The sequence below is a fragment of the Mercenaria mercenaria genome, chromosome 14, assembly GCF_021730395.1.
Source record: "Mercenaria mercenaria strain notata chromosome 14, MADL_Memer_1, whole genome shotgun sequence".
Classification (NCBI taxonomy): domain Eukaryota; kingdom Metazoa; phylum Mollusca; class Bivalvia; order Venerida; family Veneridae; genus Mercenaria; species Mercenaria mercenaria.
The window spans coordinates 55,563,696-55,587,469 of NC_069374.1; the positions used below are offsets into that span (position 1 = coordinate 55,563,696).

The window sequence follows — 23,774 nt, forward strand, 5'->3', positions numbered from 1 at the left end:
TTTAATTAGCTCTTGGCACGATGAGCCAATTTATAAATGCTGACAAAATGCATAAATAAACTGGTGAAACACCAACTTCTCATTTTTTTTTCTACCTTTATTATTTTATCTTAAATTTTAGCGTTTCACAGTAAGCAATATACGAAGAATCATACACATTTCTTTTTAAAAAATACTGTCCATATATTAAAACAATTGATAATGTTTAAAAGTTTATTTCATTTTCATCCAGAAGGCTTTCACAAATTGACCCACGTGACATAAGCAGCAATATAGACAAATATGGCAAGAAGAGATCATGAAACAAATACATATATGAGCCGCGCCATGAGAAAACCAACATAATGCATTTGCGACAAGCATGGATCCAGACCAGCCTTCGCATCCGCTGCGCATCCATGCTTTTGCTAACGGTTTCTTTAATTGCAATAGGCTTTGAAAGCGAACAGCATGGATTCTGACCAGACTGGGGATGCGCAGGCTGGTCTGAATCCATGCTGGTCGCAAACGCACTGTTGGTTTTCAAATGGCGCGGCTCATATAATGTCCACATAATTGTATGTCAATTACAACACAAAGGGTTAAATTTGTTGTGCCATACAAGTGAAATACTAATGCATGCATAAATGAAATATGTATTATTTAATAAAAAATAAAATTGATTGATCTTCAATTTGTATCTTAAACTATTCATTTTCTTTTGCAATGTTATTTTTAGAAGTTTAAGTCAGCCCCATTTTACGTACGGCTCTTGAACCAAAATTTCGAAATAACAAGATCCCATCTGTAGAGCTTAAAAGAAAAAGTATATAATATAGAAATCGTTTTCAATCATAACAAAGACCACACTCTGTCACCTTTTGTCCGAAAGCGAAATAACAAAAAGCAATATGGATTAAATTTAGACATTTCATCCCTCTTTAAATAATAAAGAAAAACAAGAAATAATGATATTAATAAAAATTTGGCACGCATAATATGCAATTACTATGAGTATATACAGTAACTGTTTTATGTTATTAATATATATTTTAAGTTGAAGTGTAAGTTTTCCTATACGAGATATACGCTGTCTCGAAAATCCATATCAGGCTCGAGATGCGCTCTCGCCTGATATGGATTTCCTCGACAGCGTATATCCCGTATCCTGTCACCAACAAGCAGTGTAACTAATAGTATCTCCTACGTCTTTTCAGGTATTGAACTCGTATTATAATTACTATCGAAAAATTACGTATTCTCCACTTGTCATATCGGCATTGTATCTTTGTATGTTATTGTCAACTGAAAAAGCTTATTAAAGCGAAACATGTTTTGACAAAACTGTGTCGGTTTATGAATTTTCAACATTATATCTTTTTTACAGAAATTTAAATGCGCCTTGAGCTATTTTACCTCTGAAAATACCGAAATGCCTAAATTACGGAAATTCAAATGCGCCTTGAGCTATTTTACCTCTGAAAATACCGAAATGCCTAAATTACGGAAATTCAAATGCGCCTTGAGCTATTTTACCTCTGAAAATACCGAAATGCCTAAATTACGGAAATTCAAATGCGCCTTGAGCTATTTTACTTCTGAAAATACTGAAATGCCTAAGGAGAATATGCAGTCGCATAGAAATCGTTTGATTGTCATTACAGATGCACTGTTTCAATTAGCTTTGGAGGACCAATTACTTCAGAAAAAAATGTCCGCCCGCTATTGTTAAAAAAACACACAATTGGGTTACTATTATTCACATTTCCCTTTCATGAGTAAACTGAAGAATATTGGTTTTGTGTTACAATAACTCCTCACACTAACATTCAATATCGCAGTATAACTAGAAATATGTCATATGTATGAACTTTGTTTACATATATAACAACAATGTAATGTTGGAATATGAGTAAACAACAAAATTTTATTCTTTCGATTCGGTCTGCAAAGTTTTCATAACTTTATGAACTGTCTTATCTATTTATTTTAGTTCTTATTCCATCCACATGTTATCATAGCCACGACTGAATCCTTCATACAACCGGCTTTGGATTTCCTCATCCGCCATTGTTTTCAAAAGAGGGAATGTACCGAAAGGATTTGGCTCTCGTATTACTGGTAACACAAGCTTGACGTACTTCTGAAAGCATTCATCGGGGTTCCGTGCCAAATGCAATGAATGTTCAATTTTGTCAAATTCATGCGGTGGAACAGAGAAAAATGCAAGAAACAGCTCTTCCGACAGTTTCCTAAATAACAATCTCTCCTTAAGAGCATCCTCCAGTAGTTCAGCCATTTTGTATACCAAAGGGCAACGAAGTAGAACATTCGAATCTTCTGTAATCAAAATATCGAGATGCTCTCTCAAAGCACGTGCTTCCACTTGTGATAACAATCCTCGTAGCAAATTCCTGAACGGAATCATGTAATTCGGAAGACATCCAAAACATATACAATCTTTCAAGTATACCAGCGTCAGCAATAATATCCCAACGAATTCGTTTCTCTGAACAGTGCCTGATCTCTTTTCAAACACCCAGAAGATCACATTTTTCACTATGTATGAAGTGATATTTGCACAGATCGGTTTCAGTTCATGTTTTACTAGCATTTTCAATGCAGCATACACCTTTACCTGCGTGTCATTGAATGAGCGTACCAGAGATCTTTCTGCAAGTGTTAACGAAATTCTCCATTGCAAGGTCTCCTCTTTACTACCGGACCGCCCAACAGATACAACAAATACACCTGTTTCCTTTATTGCATTCAGGACATCTACGCCTGGCCAGGAATTTTCTCTCTCTCGTTTAAACCAGTCGTCTAATACCGACTGGCAATCGCAAGGAAATGCTTGAACAAATTTAAGTCAAAAGACAAGTATTTGTAAGGGAATGGAAGTGGAAATCGGAGTGGCTGTGCAGGTCCGGTTACTTCATCGAATCGGTAATTTTCGCTGATCCAACCTATTTTTTCAGCCTGAACAGCATCACTACGATACTCTACCGCTTCAATCAATCTTTCGCCATTTTTCAAATAATCATTGTCCGTCAATGATTTCTTAATTCTAGATGTGAGTTTTCTATATTCTCTGGACCATTTAAAATGTCTTAAATGTAATTTTGTATATCCTTCGGGGATATCACGAAAGTCAAGTTCAAAGGCCGCTGCGCAGTTTTCAACTGCTTTGTAATCTGTCGTTGGATAAATTTCAAAACATTTAACTGCTGGCTGAACAAACATTATATCTAAATCACTATTCCATGAAGCTGCCATCCCTTCTCCACGGCTTCCAGGAACAATAACATATATGCTTTCTGGCCAGTTTCTATTTGTTACCCTGGTCAACCAATCGGCTGCATTGTCATATATTTTTACCCTTTCCTCCAAACGCGCCTTTGTATAGCCGATTTTGTCTAGGGCCTCGTTATAAAAGGAATTAGGCGACCATTTCTTTCCATTCAATGATTCGTATCTAGTTATCAGCTGTTTAGTTTCCATTTGACAATAGCTTGAGGCACGAACATAATATAGCTCAGGAATAATGTGAGGGTTCGACAACTGCTGCCAGCTGATTCACGTCCACGGGACCGTTAAACAATTCTGAAAGAAAAATACCAAATATTCAGAATTATCGCCATTGTGTCTTGTACGTCATTTTTTTCTCTTCAGTGACCATGATACTAACCTTTTAAAATTTAAAGATTAAAAAAAGGTAAAGCAAACAAACACACAAAGGCGTATGTACTGATTTTTTCCCCCTCAAAACTACACTCAAGATTGTTTTTGTTTCTTCCTAAATTTGACAAAACAGGTGTAACTGTATTTTTTATGATCTTTTTTTACTCTAAAATAAAAATTTATTGTTTAAAAATTCACTGCGTTTATGCGTTTTTGTGACTTTTTAAAATGTAGTGAGGTCTTAAATTGGACAAGTGCATCAGGAAGCTGAAATATTTTTATTGATATTTCTATATACTGTACAAAATATATGTGTTTATATGTTCGCACACTTTTGGAAATGTATTTCAGGTTAAGTTTAAAATGTTAATAAACTAAATTTTGCATTAGTGATTTAATGACTTTTTGATGAACTTGTAGACACAACTGGTTCTCTAGTGTCCACCACTTTCTCTGACTTTCATCACATAAATTTGATTATGCATGTCGCCAAATGTTGAAAAATTAGTAACGCTTAGAGGGACTTAAATAACATGAAAAAGACAATAAATGGAGAAATTCCAAAATAAATGAAAAAACTGTCAATACAAGTGTTATCCATTTTTACTTCAGATATTTTTAGACGATGATTTTTTTAAATGGATGAAATACATAGATATATTTAGTAAATGTATGAACTTAGCTAAATTTCACACTGAAAAAACAATTTTAAACTTTAGACTTTAGGACGAATTTGAATTGTTTTGGTACCATCTCTAATAAGTGTAACAAACCTCTATTTAATTGTAAAATATATGAAAGAGAGAAGAAAAGGGTTCGCTTTTCGATTAAAAAAAAGGAAAAAAGAAAAAAGAAAGTTTAAATTACTCGAGTAAAAATGCGGGTCAGATTTTTTCCCTCCGTCATTCTGGAGTAATTTTTCCCTTTAGATGTTTCCGGAGATTAAAGAAACTTAATTAAGTTTCAATTTCTGTTGTACAATATTATATATTTTATTACTTCCGTGCATTACTTTTTGTTATCATAATAGTCTATTATTAATAATATATATTCTTTAAAGATCCACCATAATCTAGGGAACTAATTTTTCCGCCTACATGAATTTCGCGCAAATAATTCTGATAATACTGGTATAATACAGCTAACAGATGGAAAATAAAGGTTCTTGAATTAATCTGTTTTTAAAACTTCACATGCAAACTTATTAAGTCAGTCCCTTTTCTGCACTGTTGAAACAAAGTGTGGTCTAAGCCTACCTTAATAAATGAATAATGTTCACAAGTAATGTGCATACTACTGCATTAATTTGATGATATATTTAGACATAAAACTCATTTTCTTGGCTTTATACTTCTATCTAGATGCTGGTATTTCCCTATTTTTCATGCTAATCGTGTATGATTACCATCATGGAAATACAAAAGCATACACTTACTTTTTTATGGCGCGTCTTAAACTGCTTGTGCCCAACTTTATTGCCTAGATTTTGAATTCTTTAGTATAGTACTACATAATGTCTTTGCCGCTAAGGATTAATTTGTTTTGATCATTATACGTTATTTTATTTCAAGTCTGGCACATACGACAATTAGAATTGTTAAAATATTATGCTTAAGGACGATATGTTAGGCTTGCCACCAAAATATGATATACCTTTAAATAAAGTAATTATTATTATTATTATTATTATTATTAATATTATCAAAGAACTAAAAATACACAGAATGGCAACTGGGGATAATCCCGTGTCATCTCGTGTTAGGTCAAATGTTATTGTTTGCCGGCTTCGGATTGGCTGAAAAATGTGTAGGGGAACCCGTAGCATTCAATGAGACTTCAGCTGGTTGGTTAAAAATGTGTTGCTTTGAATCATGAAAATATCCTTAAAATCTGGAAAGTTTTATGGACAGTGCCCAAAATGCTTACTGATAAATAAATTTAGAGGTATGACACTAAAAATGCATAGTTACAGGCAGACTTAATTTAAGTTTTGCCCCTACAACCTTCAAAATTGTATATATATTTTTTTTCTCTTTTCCTTGAAGCAATGAAAGTTTCCGGGCGCCATTTTTATTTCTCTTTTTGTGTGAACAAAAATTATGTATCACATATTTCAGATTTTTTACCGATTCAGATACTCAAAAGCTCAATTGGAAGCAGGAATAACATTGAAAGTAGAATATTAAAATATCTGTAAGCTTGCTACTTACAATATTTTATCAAAACAGTACATTAAAGGACACATGAAAATTGTGTAAAGACTTAGCTATATAGACATTGCTCTAGAATCACCTATTCAGTAAAATGTGTTGTTTGTGGGGTTCAGCTGGAAGTTATACAAAAATTAGTTATTTTACTTGTATTGTTTAAGTGACCAGTCTTCAGTTACATTATATAGGCATTCTAAGGATCAAACAGTAGTCTGTTGTGTGTTGTCTTGGTGGATAGAGCAGGAGAGGTATTTGTCATTTGAACACATTTCTTTGGTGGTAAGTTGATACATATTTTATTTGCTTTCCAGCATGATGTACAGCTTTTATAACTCATTTTTAGTCTTTTTGTTAGTCAGGTTGTCAGAAAAATGCCAAATTTGAGCCAAGGATTTATCAGAAATGAAAAAGTAATACATATTTTAAGTGAATTATCTCCCTTTAATTGTTTGTAATTCTTATATTTCTGCCTTTAACTGTTTCAGTGAAGTATTTTGGGCTCTACAATTATTATTTTCATGCAAGAGTAGTTTGTCAGGCATTCTTAATTGCAAAATATGTTCTAAATTATGTATTTTACATTTCCATGGTCAAAATATGTGTGAAAATAACCTTAAAATGGCACTTCAGAGGTGGTTGACTGTCATTTATTTGAGAGCACAGCAATTTTCAGCAGCAAAATTGATATACCTGGCAAGATTATGCCTCCTTTGCCTCCTTTTGCCTACATTTGCATCATTTTTATATAATTTGTTGTCTTTCAATGGCAAAAATGCTTACATCTATGGCATAGTGGCCAAAATGTGATGAAAAGAATATGCAGCAGAGGTCTGTTTAAAGGACATGTAAGGTGCAAAATGCTCTAATGACAGTGTCAATAATGTGTAACCTTTATGTTAATATCAGCTAGTGTTTATTTATTGTATTTTGAATGCTTAAGTCACTTTCAGTAATCCCCTAGGATGAGAAATGTGTTGATAATGCAGAAAAACACTGTTTTTGTGATGGGTTGGGTATGAAAACAGCTCTTTGCAGTAGCATTTATGTTTGAAAGTGTATGTAAGTAGTATTTGGTTGAAGTGGACTATATTCATTCAATACAGGAGAAGTTTCATGTATATTGCCTCAACATTGACTTCATGGTGATCATTTAAATTAGAAAATGCAGTTTTACTCCACATTTTCAATATAGCTGATTTAGGACACTGTGACACACTATAGATAAAAGGGGACAAGAGGCATGGGATTTGGATGAGAGTAAAAATAACACACTTGTTACTTTGATAAGTGTTTACTTTAAAATAATAATAGCTGAAATGCATGTATACCGAAATTTTATATTCTCTTTAGGTCAAATGTTGTTATTGTTTGCCGGCTTCGGATTGGCTGAAAAATATGTAGGGCACCCGTAGCATTGGTTAAAAATGTGTTGCTTTGAATCATAAAAAATCCTTAAAATCTGGAAATATAATGTTTTCTGTGCATTTTGAAGTATTTTATAGCTGCCTGGTTATATATTTAACTTTGAAATTAGCAATTTAGTGAAATCAGTACTTGTTTGAATTCACCACTAAATTCCACGCACAGTTGAGGGTGGTTGTCTTTGAATGGAAAAATAAAAAAAAAAAAAAATCCTGCATGCCCATGTAAAAATGTTATTTTTTGTGTCTGAAAAGCTATTTGACAGGGTAACTGGCACCTCATGTGTCAACGAAAGTTTTAAGGGGGTCCTACAGAGTCATTTCTTACAATGTAAGCCTATGGAAAAATTAATAGCAGTTTCTGACCGTTAGAGCGTTATCTTATTTCAAAGCGTTTGCCGACTTGATCAATCGTGATAAAATCATGTGATTGGCTTTTCGCATTTATGGAACGCCGTTTTTGCAATATAGCAAACACTGTATATGATATATAGTTTTTGACCTGAATTTGTCATTCATTATTTCATATAATTTATTCAAACTTTCAGCAATGATCAATATTGATACATTGTTGTGCACAAGGGTTTATATATTAATTCCTCTTCAGTTTCCTAGATTCTGGCCCTGTGAAGGCATGAATCACATTTGTTTAAGCTCTAGTAAAGTATTCCAATAGTCAAGAAATGTGACAAGTTGAGCTAAAAGGTATGCTATACACAAAAGGGAAATATAATTATTTTTGCTCAAAACAATAACTTTCAGAATTAAGAAATACATAGTTCATATATCTACTTATACATCATGTAGAATGGAGTAATATTTCTTACATTAAAGAGTAATGGTATATTAAAATTCAAAACAAGTACGTTATTCACCCATAAGCTACTATCAACAAATTTTGGTCTGTATAACTCCTGGCCGCAGGAAATCTTTCGACTTGTATAAAATTGGTGCGTAATAAACCGAATCGAGTCCTTTTTTCAAACGAAAACTGTTGATTTCTTAGACTTCCAATCATAAATTCATTCCTTCCCCGTGTAGAAAATATGTTGGCGAGATTTGCTCTATGCCTTTCAAGTTGCCGATCTATTTATTTTTATAGCTCTTTGTCATTATCATTAGTAGCAGTAGCAGCAGTGAAAATTACGGAACCCTGTATGGAACACCCTGATGATGGGATGATGTCGGTTTCTGTCGCGTTGCGCACCACTTCAAGTCGTCAAAAATATAACGAAAAAACTCTATACACCACGTCATGTTGTCTTAAGATATGTCAACGTGTCGAGTTATTAAATCCCGACAAAATGACATGTTATATATGTCGACTTCAAGTAACATGTATGTCGGCATACTTCATGCCGGCACACGGTATACAACGGAACAAGTTGTCAAAAAACATGGCAACAAATGCAACTTTACAACATAATTATACGTATTATTTTGTCAGTTTAATCATGTGGTAAAGTTGTATTAATAATACGACAAGTTGACATATTTACCGAGGTTTCTTGTCATATTTTTTTGACAACTTGTTGCATTGTATACTGTATGTCGACATAAAGTATATCGGCAGACATGCTTCTTCATGTCAACATATGTAACATGTTACTTTGTCGGAATTTAATAACTCGACACGTTGACATATCTTTAGACAACATGACGTGGTGTATAGAGGTTTTTCGACATATTTTTGACGACTTGTAGTGGTGCACAACGCGACAGAGACGACATCATCCCAACTTCACGGCGCCCCAAACAGGCTACTATGGAAGCGTTAATTGACCCCCGAATTGACGTGAACATGACGGACATGTCAGGATAGATTATCTCGACATATCGTGTTATATCGTGGTATCTCGAAAATTATTAAGACGACACGCCAGAACTGATTCTTGTGTTGTTGACAATCAAATCTAATCACATACCCTAACATTGGTATCTTCTATTTTCTCCAATATTTTCCACGGACTGTATTCTCTGTTTCTGTAGGAAAGTAGCTGAGACAGATCAAATGGTGGGCTACCTTCTGTGAACAACTCTGTTATCACACATCTGTCAAAATAAACAAGGATATATGGGAGCTACATTAACAATAAATTTAGCATAAATTGCTTTTAATTTGTTTCTTTGTTTTGTCAAATTACATGATTTTTCTTCAGTATTCAAGCTGTGTAATAGCAGATGATAAACTGAATGTTTGCTATGTTACCTTCAAGTCACCGACAAATTCTGAATGTACCAGAAAGCAGAATGAAGACAACTGATTATATAATACAATAACATAATGTTACAGCCTAGACTGAAAAGGAAGGACTATGCTTTGTGTTTAATTTGTGTTTACCTCTCATGTTTTGATACTAGCTCTATATTTCTCAAGAAGAAAACTGTGTAGTTCCAGTAAACCACCGTTCACACAATTATCAGTAGCCTGAGCTTCAAGACCCTGTCAAGAACATTATGTAGTCCCCAGCCCTTTTCCTTGTTTTACCTATATACTGCTCGAAACCCTTGATAACTATAGCTTTTTGAACATCTCCATTGTATATAATATTTTTGAAGTGATAGAGCAAAAGCATATTAAAGGTCCAATACTAAGGAAAGTGAACATTTTAATTTCTTTTAAAAAGCACAATGTCATAAACTATTTCATTTTATTGGAAAATGAAAGTTGGTATGTAGAAATTCGAAATAAATCGCAGTATATGTACAATTATTTTTCTATGAAGTATGAAGAAAGTTAAAAAGACCTGGGGGGTCATTCTGTCGATTCATTGAAATTTCAACATAATACACATACATTTCTTTGAGTTCCAAAGATCTTCTGTAAATTTTGACCTGCCAATCTTCATTATTTAGTGTCTTGCAGAAGTCTATGCACTGGCTATGAAAAAAATTGCCAACTCACTTTCCCTTAGTAATGGACCTTTAAGCCACTTGATAAAATCTTATAAAAAAAAAAAAAAAAATTACTCATAAAATTTCACACATAAACAAAAATCATCTTCCTTTCATAAAAAGGAGTGCACATAGAGCTTTGTGACATCACAAATTAAAATCTTTCATCATTATTACCCTGCAGAGAAAATATCCATGGCAGGTGTAAGGTCACCTGTTTTCACTTCACCAGTAGCAGTAAGGTCAAGATTCTGACCTTGACCTGTGACCTCTACATTACGAGAACTGCTGTCGACAAATCTCTCTGGAGCAATGTAGCATGTTCTCCGTCTAGATGTGTCAAAGAAGTATGAGAAATCTGATGGGTTATCCTGAAAACAAAAGAGAGGATAAAATCAAATACAGTCAAATCTGTAATAAGGTTAACATAGACCACCTGTCTCTAAAGACCACTAATTTCATTTCGAATTGATATATTCACAAAACGATCAGACCTGTGAATTAAGACCAAAAGCAAATAGAGATCATCCTTTGTCATTCAAAAAAATGGCCCTTATATAACGGTTTCTGAATAAAACCAGTTCATAATATGTGTCATGGGCATTAGTAACTGTAGCAATGTTCCTAGATCTCTCAACTGTGGTTAGTTTTCCCTTAAGCTAACTGACAACACATGTAACTAACAGTGAGGAAAAATAACGACTGACAACAAAGGGTGGACAAAAATGACTTTTGACATCAAAAGGTACAGGAAAATAACTTTTGACATCAAAAGTAGAGGAAAACTAGAAGGTGTTTTTGTCACAAAAACATATGTCTCCCCCTATGTAAACCTTTAGCTCTGGCAGCATTTTGTGCAGCAAAGCAGAACGTGCTGGCAATATGCATAACTAGGCTTGGTTATGATCATTCCTGTGAAGTTTCGCCAGAATCCAGCCAGCAGTTTGACCTGCGAAAGCCGGACAAAATTTTCTATTTTTAGCTCTGGCAGCCATTTTGTGCACCGAAATTGAACATGCCAGTGACATGCACAACTACGATTGGTGCCGATCACTCCTGTGAAGTTTTGTTGAAATCCAGCCGGCAGTTAGACCTGTGAAAGTTGGACAAGATTTTTCTATTTCTAGCTCTGGCGGCCATTTTGTGCAGCGAAGCAGAACATGTCAGCGATATGCACAACTAGGGTTGGTACTGATCACTCCTGAGAAGTTTCGTAACAAGAGCTGTTACAGGAGACAGCGCGCTCGACTATTTTGATGCTGGATAGTGTAACTGGGCACATCTGAGGAAACGAGAGCTGTCTGACTGGAGTGTTTAATGACTCCAATTGTGGATCAAGATATTGCACAATAGCCTGAGTCTATGTCAAAAATATCAACTTAAAGTAATAAGATAAAATGTATCAAAACACTATATAAGTATATCCTAAGCAAAAAGGGGCATAATTCATTAAATACTGGTGCCAGAGTTATGCACCTTGTGTCATATGGTGTGGGTGATGATGTTGAACAACTATTTTAAGTTTGAATCAAATCCATTCAGTAATAACAGAGGCAGAGTGAAAGTGCATCAAAACTTTAACTTAAAGTTCTAAGTAAAAAGGGGGAATAATTAATGAAAAATTGGTGCCAGAGTTATGCACCTTGCTTCATATGGTGTGGGTGATATGTTGAACAACTATTTTAAGTTTGAATCAAATCCATTCAGTAATAACAGAGACAGAGTGAAAGTGCATAAAAACTTTAACCTAAAATTCTAAGTAAAAAGGTGAAAAATTCATGAAAAATTGGTCCCAGAGTTATGCACCTTGTGTCATATGATAAGGGTAATGATGTTGAACAATTGTTTAAGTTTGAATCAGATCCATTCAGTAATTACAGAGACAGAGTGAAAGTGCATCAAAACTTTAACCTGAAATTCTAAGTAAAAAGGGGAATAATTCATGAAAAATTGTACCAGAGTTATGCATCTTGTGTCATATGATGTGGGTGATGATGCTGACCAACTATTTTAAGTTTGAATCAAATCAATTCAGTAATAACAGAGGTAGAGTGAAAGTGCACCAAAACTTTAACCTGAAATTCTAAGTAAAAAGGGGGAATAATTCATGAAAAATGGTGCCAGAGTTATGCAGCTTGAGTCATATGATGTGGGTGATGATGTTGAACAACTATTTTAAGTTTTAATCAAATCCATTCAGTAATAACAGAGGTAGAGTGAAAGTGCACCAAAACTTTAACCCGAAATTCTTAGTAAAAAGGGGGAATAATTCATGAAAAAATGGTGCCAGAGTTATGCACCTTGTGTCATATGATGTGGGTGATGGTGTTAAACAACCATTTTAAGTTTGAATCAAATCCATTCAGTAATAACAGAGATAGTGAAAGTGCATCAAAACTTTAACCTGAAACTCTAAGTGAAAAGGGGGGATAATTCATGAAATATTGGTGCCAGAGTTATGGCCCTTATATCAGATGATGTGGATGATGATGAGGAATAAGTATTTGAAGTTTGAATAAAATCCATCAAGTAATTACAGAGTTAAGTTGAATTAAGAGAAAGTGTAAAAAACTTTAACCAAGGTGGGGACGTGGAAAGACGCCGACGCCGGGTCGAGTAGGATAGCTCTCCTTATACTTCGTATAGTCGAGCTAAAAGTCCGGCCAGCATTGTCATTGGCAATGGATCTAGCTAATAGTTTATATAATCAAGATGTATACCCAATCACCTCAACTGGCAAGATAATAATTAATAGAGTATTATTTCTTGTATCTTACATTCTAAAGAAATGTAGAAAAATAAGCTAATGTACAAAAAGATAAAATGAAAACTCACATCAGGTAGATAGGTAGGTTTGAAGCTGGCAAAGTCTGTAAGCAGTAACCAGTTCCAGCCAGTTATCATCACATTCTCAGACTTTATGTCACCATGACACACCTGTCATATATAAATAGGTGCTGCAGTTTAAGTACAATAGTTTTAACAACCAGGTTTTATATAAATAAAGTCTAGATAAACTTCTTTCGATACTCACTGACTTATGAAGATCTCGGTTCATCAGAGTTCCTGGTATAAAATTCAGACCAAGGCTACTGTCAGATTTAACTGTTTAGATTTAAAACTGTCAAATATTCAACTTCCAGTGCATTGATAGGGTCAATACAATGCAGATTTTAAGGACGCTGCACAAGCTGTATTCATGCATTGCAACATTTAGTTGTATCAAAATCTGTTCGAATTTTCTAACCTAAAACCAAAAGAAAATTTAGTATTTATAGCTAGGTCTCAACCTAATACCTAGAAAGTTGAAGAGTACAGGCCAAGTACCTGACAGGTACAAACTGCCCCTCAGTAAGAGGACATGGAGAGTCTGCAGTTCAAAAATCCACAATCCAAGGACCTTTCAAGTTCAGGTCAGAAGTTCAAACCAAAACAGTGAGGTGACTTGTTTGCATGATACTGTCAAGTTACTTCCCTTGTATATTATTATAAGCATTCAAAATGTGTATTTTTAAGTATTTTTGTTAACTGAGATTACACAAAAATTGACAAAATCTCTACCTTACTTTTATAATTTCTCTTATTAATTCTTAGATGTATACTGTCACATATCTAACTGACCAAGTGTTAAAACAAATTGTGTGTGTTAAAACACGTCACCTAAAATCTGAGATCAATATACCATTTAAATGCTAGCATTCATGGATGTTTCATTTCTATGGATTTCATGATTTGCATGGATCTACAAAATTACAACCCACCAAAATAATACCAATGACAATTTCCCTTTATTTGACTGGACTTTGAAATTCATGAATCCATCTTGAATGTGCACCCAAATTCTATGTCAAAAACTCCATTTAATAAATTTTCAACAGAACTTACCTTTAACTTATGACACTGGTTTAGGGCACAGAGGAGTTGACAAGCAATCCATTTCTTCTCAACTGTATTCAAGAATGGTCGTGTACTGATTCTGTCATACAAACTGTCCTTAACATACTGCCTGTACAACAGAGCTGCCTTTTCTTGTTGCTGAAATACATATATTCTAGATTATCAAAATGTGTCAACATATGAAAGTATGCAGGAACTTACTAGAACAGGATTTCTTTAAGGTGGCACAGTATATCAATATACTATAGATGCAACAGGGTTCAACAGGGTTGTTCAAAATAAGAGTTGCAAATTAAGAACTGTAGAAAACTAGAAAATGCTTTTGTAAAAAAGCGCATGTCTCCCCCAATGCAAAGTCCTATAGGCAAGAAGTCAATAGGGGTCAGGAGCAAAAATCAAAGAGACACTGATGGTTGGCTGCAATAGGGATCATCTACTTGGCATGTCCAGTCATCCCGCTAAATTTCAACACTCTTGGCCTAGTGGTTCTCCAGTCACTGTTCAGGCTCCTGTGACCTTGACCTTTGATCAAGTGACCTCAAAATAAATAGGGGTCATCTACTCTGCATGTCCAATCATCCTATTAAGTTTCAACATTGTAGGTCAAGTGGTTCTCAAGTTATTTCCAAAAAATGATTTTACATGAACAGGCCACTGTGACCTTGACCTTTAATAGACTGACCCCAAAACCAATAGGGGTCATCTACTCTGCATGTTCAATCATCCTATGAAGTTTCAACATTCTGGGTCAAGTGGTTCTCAAGTTATTGATCAGAACTGGTTATCAATGTTCAGGCCCCTGTGACCTTGACCTTTAACGGAGTGGCCCCAAAAACAATAGGGGTCATTTACTCTGCATGAACAATCATCCTATGAAGTTTCAACATTCTATGTTGAGAGGTTCTCAAGTTATTGATTGGAAATGGTTTTCCATGTTCAGGCCCCTGTGGCCTTGACCTTTAACAGAGTGACCCTAAAATCGTTAGGGGTCATCTACTCTGCATGACCAATCATCCTATGAAGTTTCATCATTCTGGGTCAAGTGGTTCTCAAGTTACTGACCGGAAATGGTTTTCAATGTTCGGGCCCCTGTGACCTTGACCTTTCACAGAGTGACCCCATAATCATTAGGGGTCATCTACTCTGCATGACCAATCATCCTATGAAGTTTCAACATTCTGGGTCAAGTGATTCTCAAGTTATTGACCGGAAATGGTTTTCAATGTTCAGGCCCCTGTGACCTTGACCTTTAATGGAGTGACCCCAAAATCGATAGGGTCATCTACTTTGCATGTACAATCATCCTATGAAGTTTCAACATTCTGGGTCAAGTGGTTCTCTAGTTATTGATCGGAAATGGTTTTCCATGTTCAGGCCCCTGTGACCTTGACCTTTGACGGAGTGACCCCAAAATCAATAGGGGTCATCTACTCTTCATGACCAATCATCCTATGAAGTTTCAACATTCTGGGTCAAGTGGTTCTCTAGTTATTGATCGGAAATGGTTTTCCATGTTCAGGCCCCTGTGACCTTGACCTTTGACGGAGTGACCCCAAAATCAATAGGGGTCATCTACTCTTTATGACCAATCATCCTATGAAGTTTCAACATTCTGGGTCAAGTGGTTCTCTAGTTATTGATCGGAAATGGTTTTCAATGTTCAGGCCCCTGTGACCTTGACCTTTGACGGAGTGACCCCAAAATCAATAGGGGTCATATACTCTTCATGACCAATCATCCTATGAAGTTTCAACATTCTGGGTCAAGTGGTTCTCTAGTTATAGATCGGAAATGGTTTTCAATATTCAGGCCCCTGTGACCTTGACCTTTGACGGAGTGACCCCAAAAACAATAGGGGTCGTCTACTCCAGCAGCCCTACAACCCTATGAAGTTTGAAGGTTCTAGGTCAAATGGTTCTCCAGTTATTGCCTGGAAATGAAGTGTGACGTACGGACGGACGGAAGGACGGACGGACAGGGCAAAAACAATATGTCTCCTGGGGGAGACATAATAAAAGTAGTGAATCAATGATTGTCAAAATACAGCAAATAAAGTTTAAAACTGACACTATGAAACTTGACATTGAGCAAAGATAGAAACTAGCTTAGACGAAATATTTTCCAAAAGTCAGTAGAACGTAGTTTTAAAACAGGTGTGTAAAAACTATCTGACATCTGACAAGAGTACAAGGAAATCATACCACAGACTTCTGAAATGGTATACAATTTGATGTCCCCTTCAAGTTCACACATATCTCTGAAATAATAAAATACAGCATATCATTATAACAGATAACAAACAACTGCCTCTCCAACAGTTACATTTGAACTTAAGGTAGTGGGCGTGTAATGATAATCAGCATTTTCCGTTCGATTGTTTTTTCCGAATGCGATTTCAACATTCTCTCACTGTTATAAAGAAGTAATTTTCTGTTACGCCCAAACATTTCACCCACATGAAGAACTAGGTAACTGACTTCTTCCAAGCATGAAGATATGGGCAATAGATAATCTTCTTCGCATGAAAAACTGGGCTACTGACTTCCCCACATGGAAAACTAGAAGATGCTTTTGTAAAAAAGTGCATGTCTCCCCTAATGCATAGTCGTATAGGCAAGAAGTCGATAAAGGACAGGAGCGAAAGTCAAAGAGATACTGATGGTTAGCTGCAAAAAGGATTATCTACTTGGCATGTCCAGTCATCCCCCTAAGTTTCAACATTCTGGGCCTAGTGGTTATTAAGTTGTGAACTGGAAACGGTTTTCCATGTTCAGGCTCTTGTGACCTTGACCTTTGATCAAGTGACCCCAAGATCAATAGGGGTCATCTACTCTGCATGTCCAATTGTCCTATTAATTTTCAAGATTCTGGGTCAAGTGGTTCTCTAGTTATTGATTGGAAAGAGTTTTCTATTTCAGCCCCCTGTGACCATAACCTTTGATGGAGTGTCCCTAAAAACGATAGGGGCCATCTACTATGTGAGTCCTATCACCCTATGAAGGTTCTTGGTCAAATGGTTCTTAGTTATTGACCAGAAATGAATTTCCATTTTCTGTCTGCTGTAACCTTGACCTTTAATAGACTGACCCCAAAATCTATTGATGTCATCTACTCCTTATGTTCAATCATCCTATGAAGTTTCAACATTTTGGGTTGAGTGGTTCTCAAGTTACTGACTGGAAATGATTTTACATGATCAGGCCCCTGTGACCTTGGCCTTTAATAGAGTGACCCAAAAATCAATTGAGGTCATCTACTCTGCATGTTCAAGCATCCTATGGAGTTCAACATTTTGAGTCGAGTGGTTCTCAAGTTATTGATCGGAAATGGTTTTCCATGTTCAGGCCACTGTGACCTTGACCTTTAACAGAATGATCCCATAGGGGTTATCTACTCTGCATGTCAAATCATCCTATGAAGTTTTAACATTTTGGGTCAAGCAGTTCTCAAGTTATTGGTCAGAAATGGTTTTCAATGTTCAGGTCCCTGTGACCTTGACCTTTAACAGAGTGACCCAAAAATCAATAGGGGTCATCTACTCTGCATGACCAATCATCCTATGAAGTTTCAACATTCTGGGTCAAGTGGTTCTCAAGTTTCTGATCGGAAATGGTTTTCTATGTTCAAGCCCCTGTGACCTTGACCTTTGATGGAGTGAACCCAAAAACAGTAAGGGTTGTCTACTCCAGCAGCCCTACCATCCTATAAAGTTTGAAGTTTCTAGGTCAAATTGGTCTCCAGTTATTGATCAGAAATGAGGTGTGACGGACGGACGGAAGGACGGTGCAAAAACAATATGTCTTGGTAATTGACAACTTCAAAGCATGAAAGAAGAAAAACTAAACTAATCCCACAATCCCTTTATTCATTTACACCCTAGTTGCTACAATTTTGTTAGGCAAATGAGTATTTGTATAAGGTGGTATAAATACCCTCAAGTCTGGTTTTATATGAAGATAACGGCAGAGATGGATCATGGATAACAAACACTTTCACTACTACATTTCCTTCCTTACTCTTCGCCTTGGCAACCTTGAAAAATCTTGTACTTCCCAAACTGAAAGTAAACAGGATTATCTTTAATATAACAAATACAAATATTTCCAAGTTAATTCATCTAAACAACTCTGTTTCAACACCTATGCAATGTTTATTATGCACAAAATTTCTTATTTGGAAAAAGAAAATTAACAGTATTTATGTAAACACAAAATAAACACGTTAGAGCATTGTGTGTTTGGTTTAACCCTAATACCCTGCTAAACTCCTGTAATGAACTTGTCCATCTTTCTAAAATTCAATTTGGACAGTAACATTAGTTGTTATAAGGGGTGCTTACCAAAAATATACTGACTCAACAGCCAACAGTGCAGATCTTGATCAGATTGCACAGATCAAAACAGCAGAATCAATTGTGTCTTTAAAACAGCAAACACATAATAAATCTATAACTAAGTATCTTTCACTCAGTGAACATTCAGTGCAATATTTAGACCTGTGGCCGACCTACAAGTGGAAATTTAAAATAATATTATGGTGTTTAACAGTGAAAGATATTTTACTGAAACAATTTTTTTTTTATTTCCAGTCTGTGATATTAATCTCAGAATCATTTCATATATTTCACTAAAATTCAAGTTTTGGAATATACAGTAGTTGCGAATTTTTTAAATAAAAAAGCACAAAATAATTAAATTTTCTAGGCTTAAAGTACATGTACTATTAGTTGCTACATGTATACCTGTTGTCGAACTCGAGATCTGGCAGGTCTGTCAGATACTGTTCCACCGGAAGTATCTGTGAAGGTGCTATACCTGTCAGCTGATTACCCATTGAGAAATTGTTGCTCTCTACATCTATGGAAACACAGCTGTCATAACAGCTACTCAAATGGAAACTATGAAAACAAAAACAGCATAAAACAGTTAAGGTTGACAAGCCTCCCACCCCCACCACAACCCCCACTTGAATGGATGGAACAGCTTTTTACCAGTCAGCCAATGGCTGGTGTCATATTTACCCCTCGGAGGCTCCTTTATGGCAGTTGTCTAAGTAATTTGTAATATTCACCAATTCAATTATGGTTTGTTTCTTTCATCTTCCTAGGTGTTCAATCACACTGAGTTGCATTTAGGTAATAAGATAACATTCAATCTTTCACTGGTGAAGGAACACCTTAGGTGCTTGTCCAACCATTATTACAGGTACATGTGAGCACCTGGATAGAACCACTGATCTTCTACAAGCCAGTTTGAAGCCTGTCATACATGATGACCAAGAAATACCATAACAATGGTTGTACAAATACCCTCTCATGCATCAATCAAATATTCAGTATAACATAAGACTTACCTAAGAAAATGCAAGAGAGAGAGAGATGGTTCCTGGCTTACTTTACTCAGATAATACTGGTTAACAAGAGGACAAAGTTTCAATGCTAAAGCTCTTAAAGCGTTCAAGGAAGTTGGACATAAAAAGTTTTATACAGGCAGTGGTTAGAGAACCATACCCGGATCCCTAGACAGCAAACTTATATACATGGAATTGGTTCTCTAGCCAAAGTACATGCATAGGCTAGGGAACCGGAAGTTTATTTCTATGCATAAAGCCATAATGCTGCCGAAATGCACATTGTTAATTCTGGTACTGTGAAATCATTTAATTTCGTCGGCACGATATTTCGTGGTTTTGCCCAAAACGGCTGTTTCGTGGGGACGTAAATTTGTGGATTTTCAATTTTTGTAAAAAAAAATATATATATATTTTCCACAGGAATAGATCTACTAGTACTTCTGTTCTGACATGTGCAACCTACACGTGTCAAACAGCGCTACCATGGTTACCGAAATTGCAATCTACGCCGCGGGAGATTAGCGAGTGATCATGTGCCAATTACGACCGCATTATCTATAATTATACGACCCCTAATTTGCAAAACTTTTTAAAACTATGAAATATTCAATAAGAAAAGTCAGCGCCAATTAAAAAGTGTTTAAACCGTAGCACCTTGCACAATTAGCATTCATAATCGAAACAAATATACAAGTTGATCATTGATCATTTGATCGTGTTTTTGTACTGCAAATTAAAACAAACTATTATAGATTTAAACAATGTTGTTTTTATTCCGAAGTACTAGATCTAGTATAACCCTAGTAATCCTTACATAAAGTATTATAAACTGGTCCGGTTTTTATTTTTTATTTATTTTTTTCTTGTGCATGTGTTTTTTTCTTGACGAGAAACGTGTAACGTGAATTATTAATCCATCGGACGCAAATCTAGCAATCGGATTCTCTAATTTAATAGCTCCAAAGTCGTAGTATTTTACTACAAAAATAAAGGCTAGCGTATAAACATTGCATAGCGGGGCCAAAAAAAATAAATCAAATAACAGCCGTATTATAGTGCGGTTGGCAAGTGACGCTAAGTCAAACTGCTATTTTTAGTATCTACTTTTACTTTGACAAGCATGTCATTTAAACAAACCATGGGTACATTTCTAAATGAAATAGTTGGTTTTGTTTCCACGCATGCCTATGTTTATCTTTGATGGAGCCTTCATAAACTGCACGAAAGCCGGAGGTTAGTACTGCCGCATGCATACAGTTACGGATCAGATCGAACGGCTGTGGTGTCTTTTTTGGCAACTTTGGGTACAATTGAAATTATCGTGGGCACAATTTGTTCGTTGGGACTTAAATTCGTGGTTGAGGTCAACCATGAAATCCACAAAAATTAATCCCCCACGAATAATAATGATTTCACAGTATTTAAAGTATCATGCTTATTACTAACATTATTAATTTTACCATTTCATCAAGTCATGCCCTTGCATTTATCTGCGTTTATCATGGACAAAGTGTCATCACCGCATACTGTCCGCCATATTGGTATAACATAAACTAGTACGAGTGAGTGCAGAAATCGTTGTACGGTAATGACCAAAGTTGGAACGTTACTGTCACTGATTATAACAGCATGAAAAACTACTTTGCCATTTTAAAATGTTATTTGCTTTAAACATTTATTATGTTTAAATCAATTAAATGTAAAATTGTATTGTTCTGTATATGCATCAACAGATGTTTGCGATTTATGATTTAAGCTTCCAGCGGATTCTTTGATCACTTACTGGTTGGTAACACCTTGGCACTTCACGTGCATCATTGTTTTTGACTGGATTAATTTAAAGTTTTCAAGCGATTAGCAAACTGAAACAAGGAGCTGCGTTCAATAAACGCTTGATGCCCCCAGTGGCATCCTTGTTGGTAGATTTTGCACCTAAGTCCAAAACGAGGTCAGTGTCAAGGTCAAACTAATTTCAGGTGATGTTTGAAGATGAGGAATGGTCACAGGTTACATCTGCATTAGTATCAAGTCATTCTAGTAAGGGGATTGATGCTAGACGAAACGGTCCCATTTGGTTAACCAAGAGATGGCCCATATAAAGCAACCTAAGTCCAAAATGAGGTCAAGGTCAAACTGAGTTCAGGTGGTGTCTGAAGATGAGGAATGGTCACAGGTTACATCTGCATAAGTATCAAGTCATTCTAGTAAGGGGTATTGATACTAGACGAAACGGTCCCATTTGGTTAACCTCCTTGTCGATAGATTTTGCACCTATGTCCAAAACAAGGTCAAGGTCAAACTGAGGTCAGGTGATGTTTGAAGATGCGGAATGGTCACATCTGCATTAGTATCAAGTCATTCTAGTAAGGGGTATTGATGCTAGACGAAACAATCCCATTTGGTTAACTGAGAGATGGCCAATATATAGCAACCTTAGTCCAAAATGAGGTCAAGGTCAAACTGAGGTCAGGTAATGTCTGAAGATTAGGAATGGTGACAGGTGACATCTGCATTAGTATCAATTCATTCTAGTAAGGGGTATTGATGCTAGACGAAACGGTCCCATTTGGTTAACCTGGTACGGATGGATGAACAAACAGATGGACAGACGGACAGGACAATCACTATATGCCTCCCGCATCAGTACATGCTGGAGGCATAAAAAAACATTGATCAATACTATAAATTAAGAACAATGTTTTTTTCATTCCAATATGGTGGACAATATGCAGTGGTGACACTTTGTCAACATTGTAAACGCAGATACTTGCAAGGGCATGGCTTGCTGAAATGGCAAAATTAATTAAGATAGTAATATGCATGATAATTACCTTAAGAAAACAATTACTGTAAATTTCGGCAGGTTTATGCACAGAAATAAACTTACAGCTCCCTAACCTAGCTATGCATGTACTTTGGCTAGAGAACTGATATCGGACAAATAAGTTCGCTGTCTAAGGCACCAGTTCCAATTCTCTAGCCGGGCAATATTTTTTTTAAAAATATGCAGGGAGTTTAAGGTATTGGCCTACTTGCACGATATTAATGAACAAGTGTACAAAGTTTCAATGCTGTAGCTCATGTAGTTTTCAAGAAAAGTGGACATATCAACAAAGTATAAATCAACACTGCCAAAAAGACTATCCAGTGGTGAGGATACATGTACCTTCCTAACTTTTTAAATCTGACAAGCTAAAAATAATGAAATTACTTAGTTTTCTGTCTCATCTTTATTTCAGAACTACCCACTATATATAACCAAACTGTAAAGATTAAACCTTTTTGATCTAATTTGTGGCATTTTAAACTCTTTGATTCGCATTGGCTTGTACCTTGAAAAGCAGCTTGTCACACAATATTCCCCCACTAAAAAAATATCTGCCCACTATCCGAAAACGATTGCTGTCCGTTTATTAGTCATGTTTTCGAACAAATGATCCAAATTCTGTATCTTCAACGCTACCGTGAATATTTTTGCAAGTATTTTGGAGTCAGTATGATAATACACCAAAGCCACATAGCGAAAAGACAATATTGTCATTATATTGTACAGAAAACAATAATTACCTTCTTCTAGTTTTTGTTTACCAGGAAGTGGGTTTCACATACTTGTCGGATTGAAACTAATTATGCGGCAACTTGAAAAATATCCACGGAAATAGCCGATTCCGAATGTACGGAAATCACCGGAAACTTACGGACGGAAGGCTAATATAATTACGAATGGTGATACCGTCATCTTAATCAAGGCAAATTTATGTGTATTTTATTTCATTATTACAAAAGTAGAAGCAAAGTATTTAATATTGATGATACGTATGTTTGATGAAGAAGTGCACTTAACATAAGCAAAGACCTAAAATAACAAGATATTTGAATCACACTCAATCAAAGAAGTAATACGTTCGGCAGTCGATGTGTCATTTTGTGTACCGGACAGACACGAGATAGCAGTTTGCAGGATACTTTCAACAGAACTGGACAGGCTAGTTAATGGTACGCCGTTATTTCACACCTAACGATGTGACACGAGGTTGTGTAGTACGGCGAAGGGGTCTATACCGTGCACTGGAAGTATTTATAAAATTTGGTTGCCCGACCAAGATAGCGTTTTAGCATATTAAGTATTAATTTAATGAAAATATCTTGCCTTAGGGAACATATGAATATAAACACTCTTATATTAATTAAGGTTGTCAAAGATTTGCATTGATAAGTACACATTTTGCGAAAATTAACTAGAAATGTAAGTTTATGAAATTATTATTATACTCCTTTTGCGTATCTCGAAAATAGATGAACTTTGAAGCTATGCGCTGTTTTCATGCTTGCCATTTGT

At 35.6% G+C, this 23,774-nt stretch overlaps 1 protein-coding gene across 1 annotated transcript; it reads right to left on the minus strand.

Moving 5' to 3' along the window:
• Positions 1-1,975: 1,975 nt before the first annotated feature.
• On the minus strand, positions 1,976-23,050 carry LOC128548195 (phosphoinositide 3-kinase regulatory subunit 4-like). The gene is made up of 9 exons (XM_053522639.1): positions 23,003-23,050; positions 18,825-18,980; positions 18,016-18,140; positions 16,285-16,340; positions 14,072-14,221; positions 13,022-13,123; positions 10,364-10,557; positions 9,217-9,343; positions 1,976-2,812 (listed from the first exon to the last, which is right to left on the minus strand). Exons 2-9 carry the CDS (start codon positions 18,914-18,916, stop codon positions 1,976-1,978), a joined length of 1,683 nt encoding a protein of 560 aa, XP_053378614.1. The 5' UTR covers positions 18,917-18,980; positions 23,003-23,050.
• Positions 23,051-23,774: the final 724 nt, after the last annotated feature.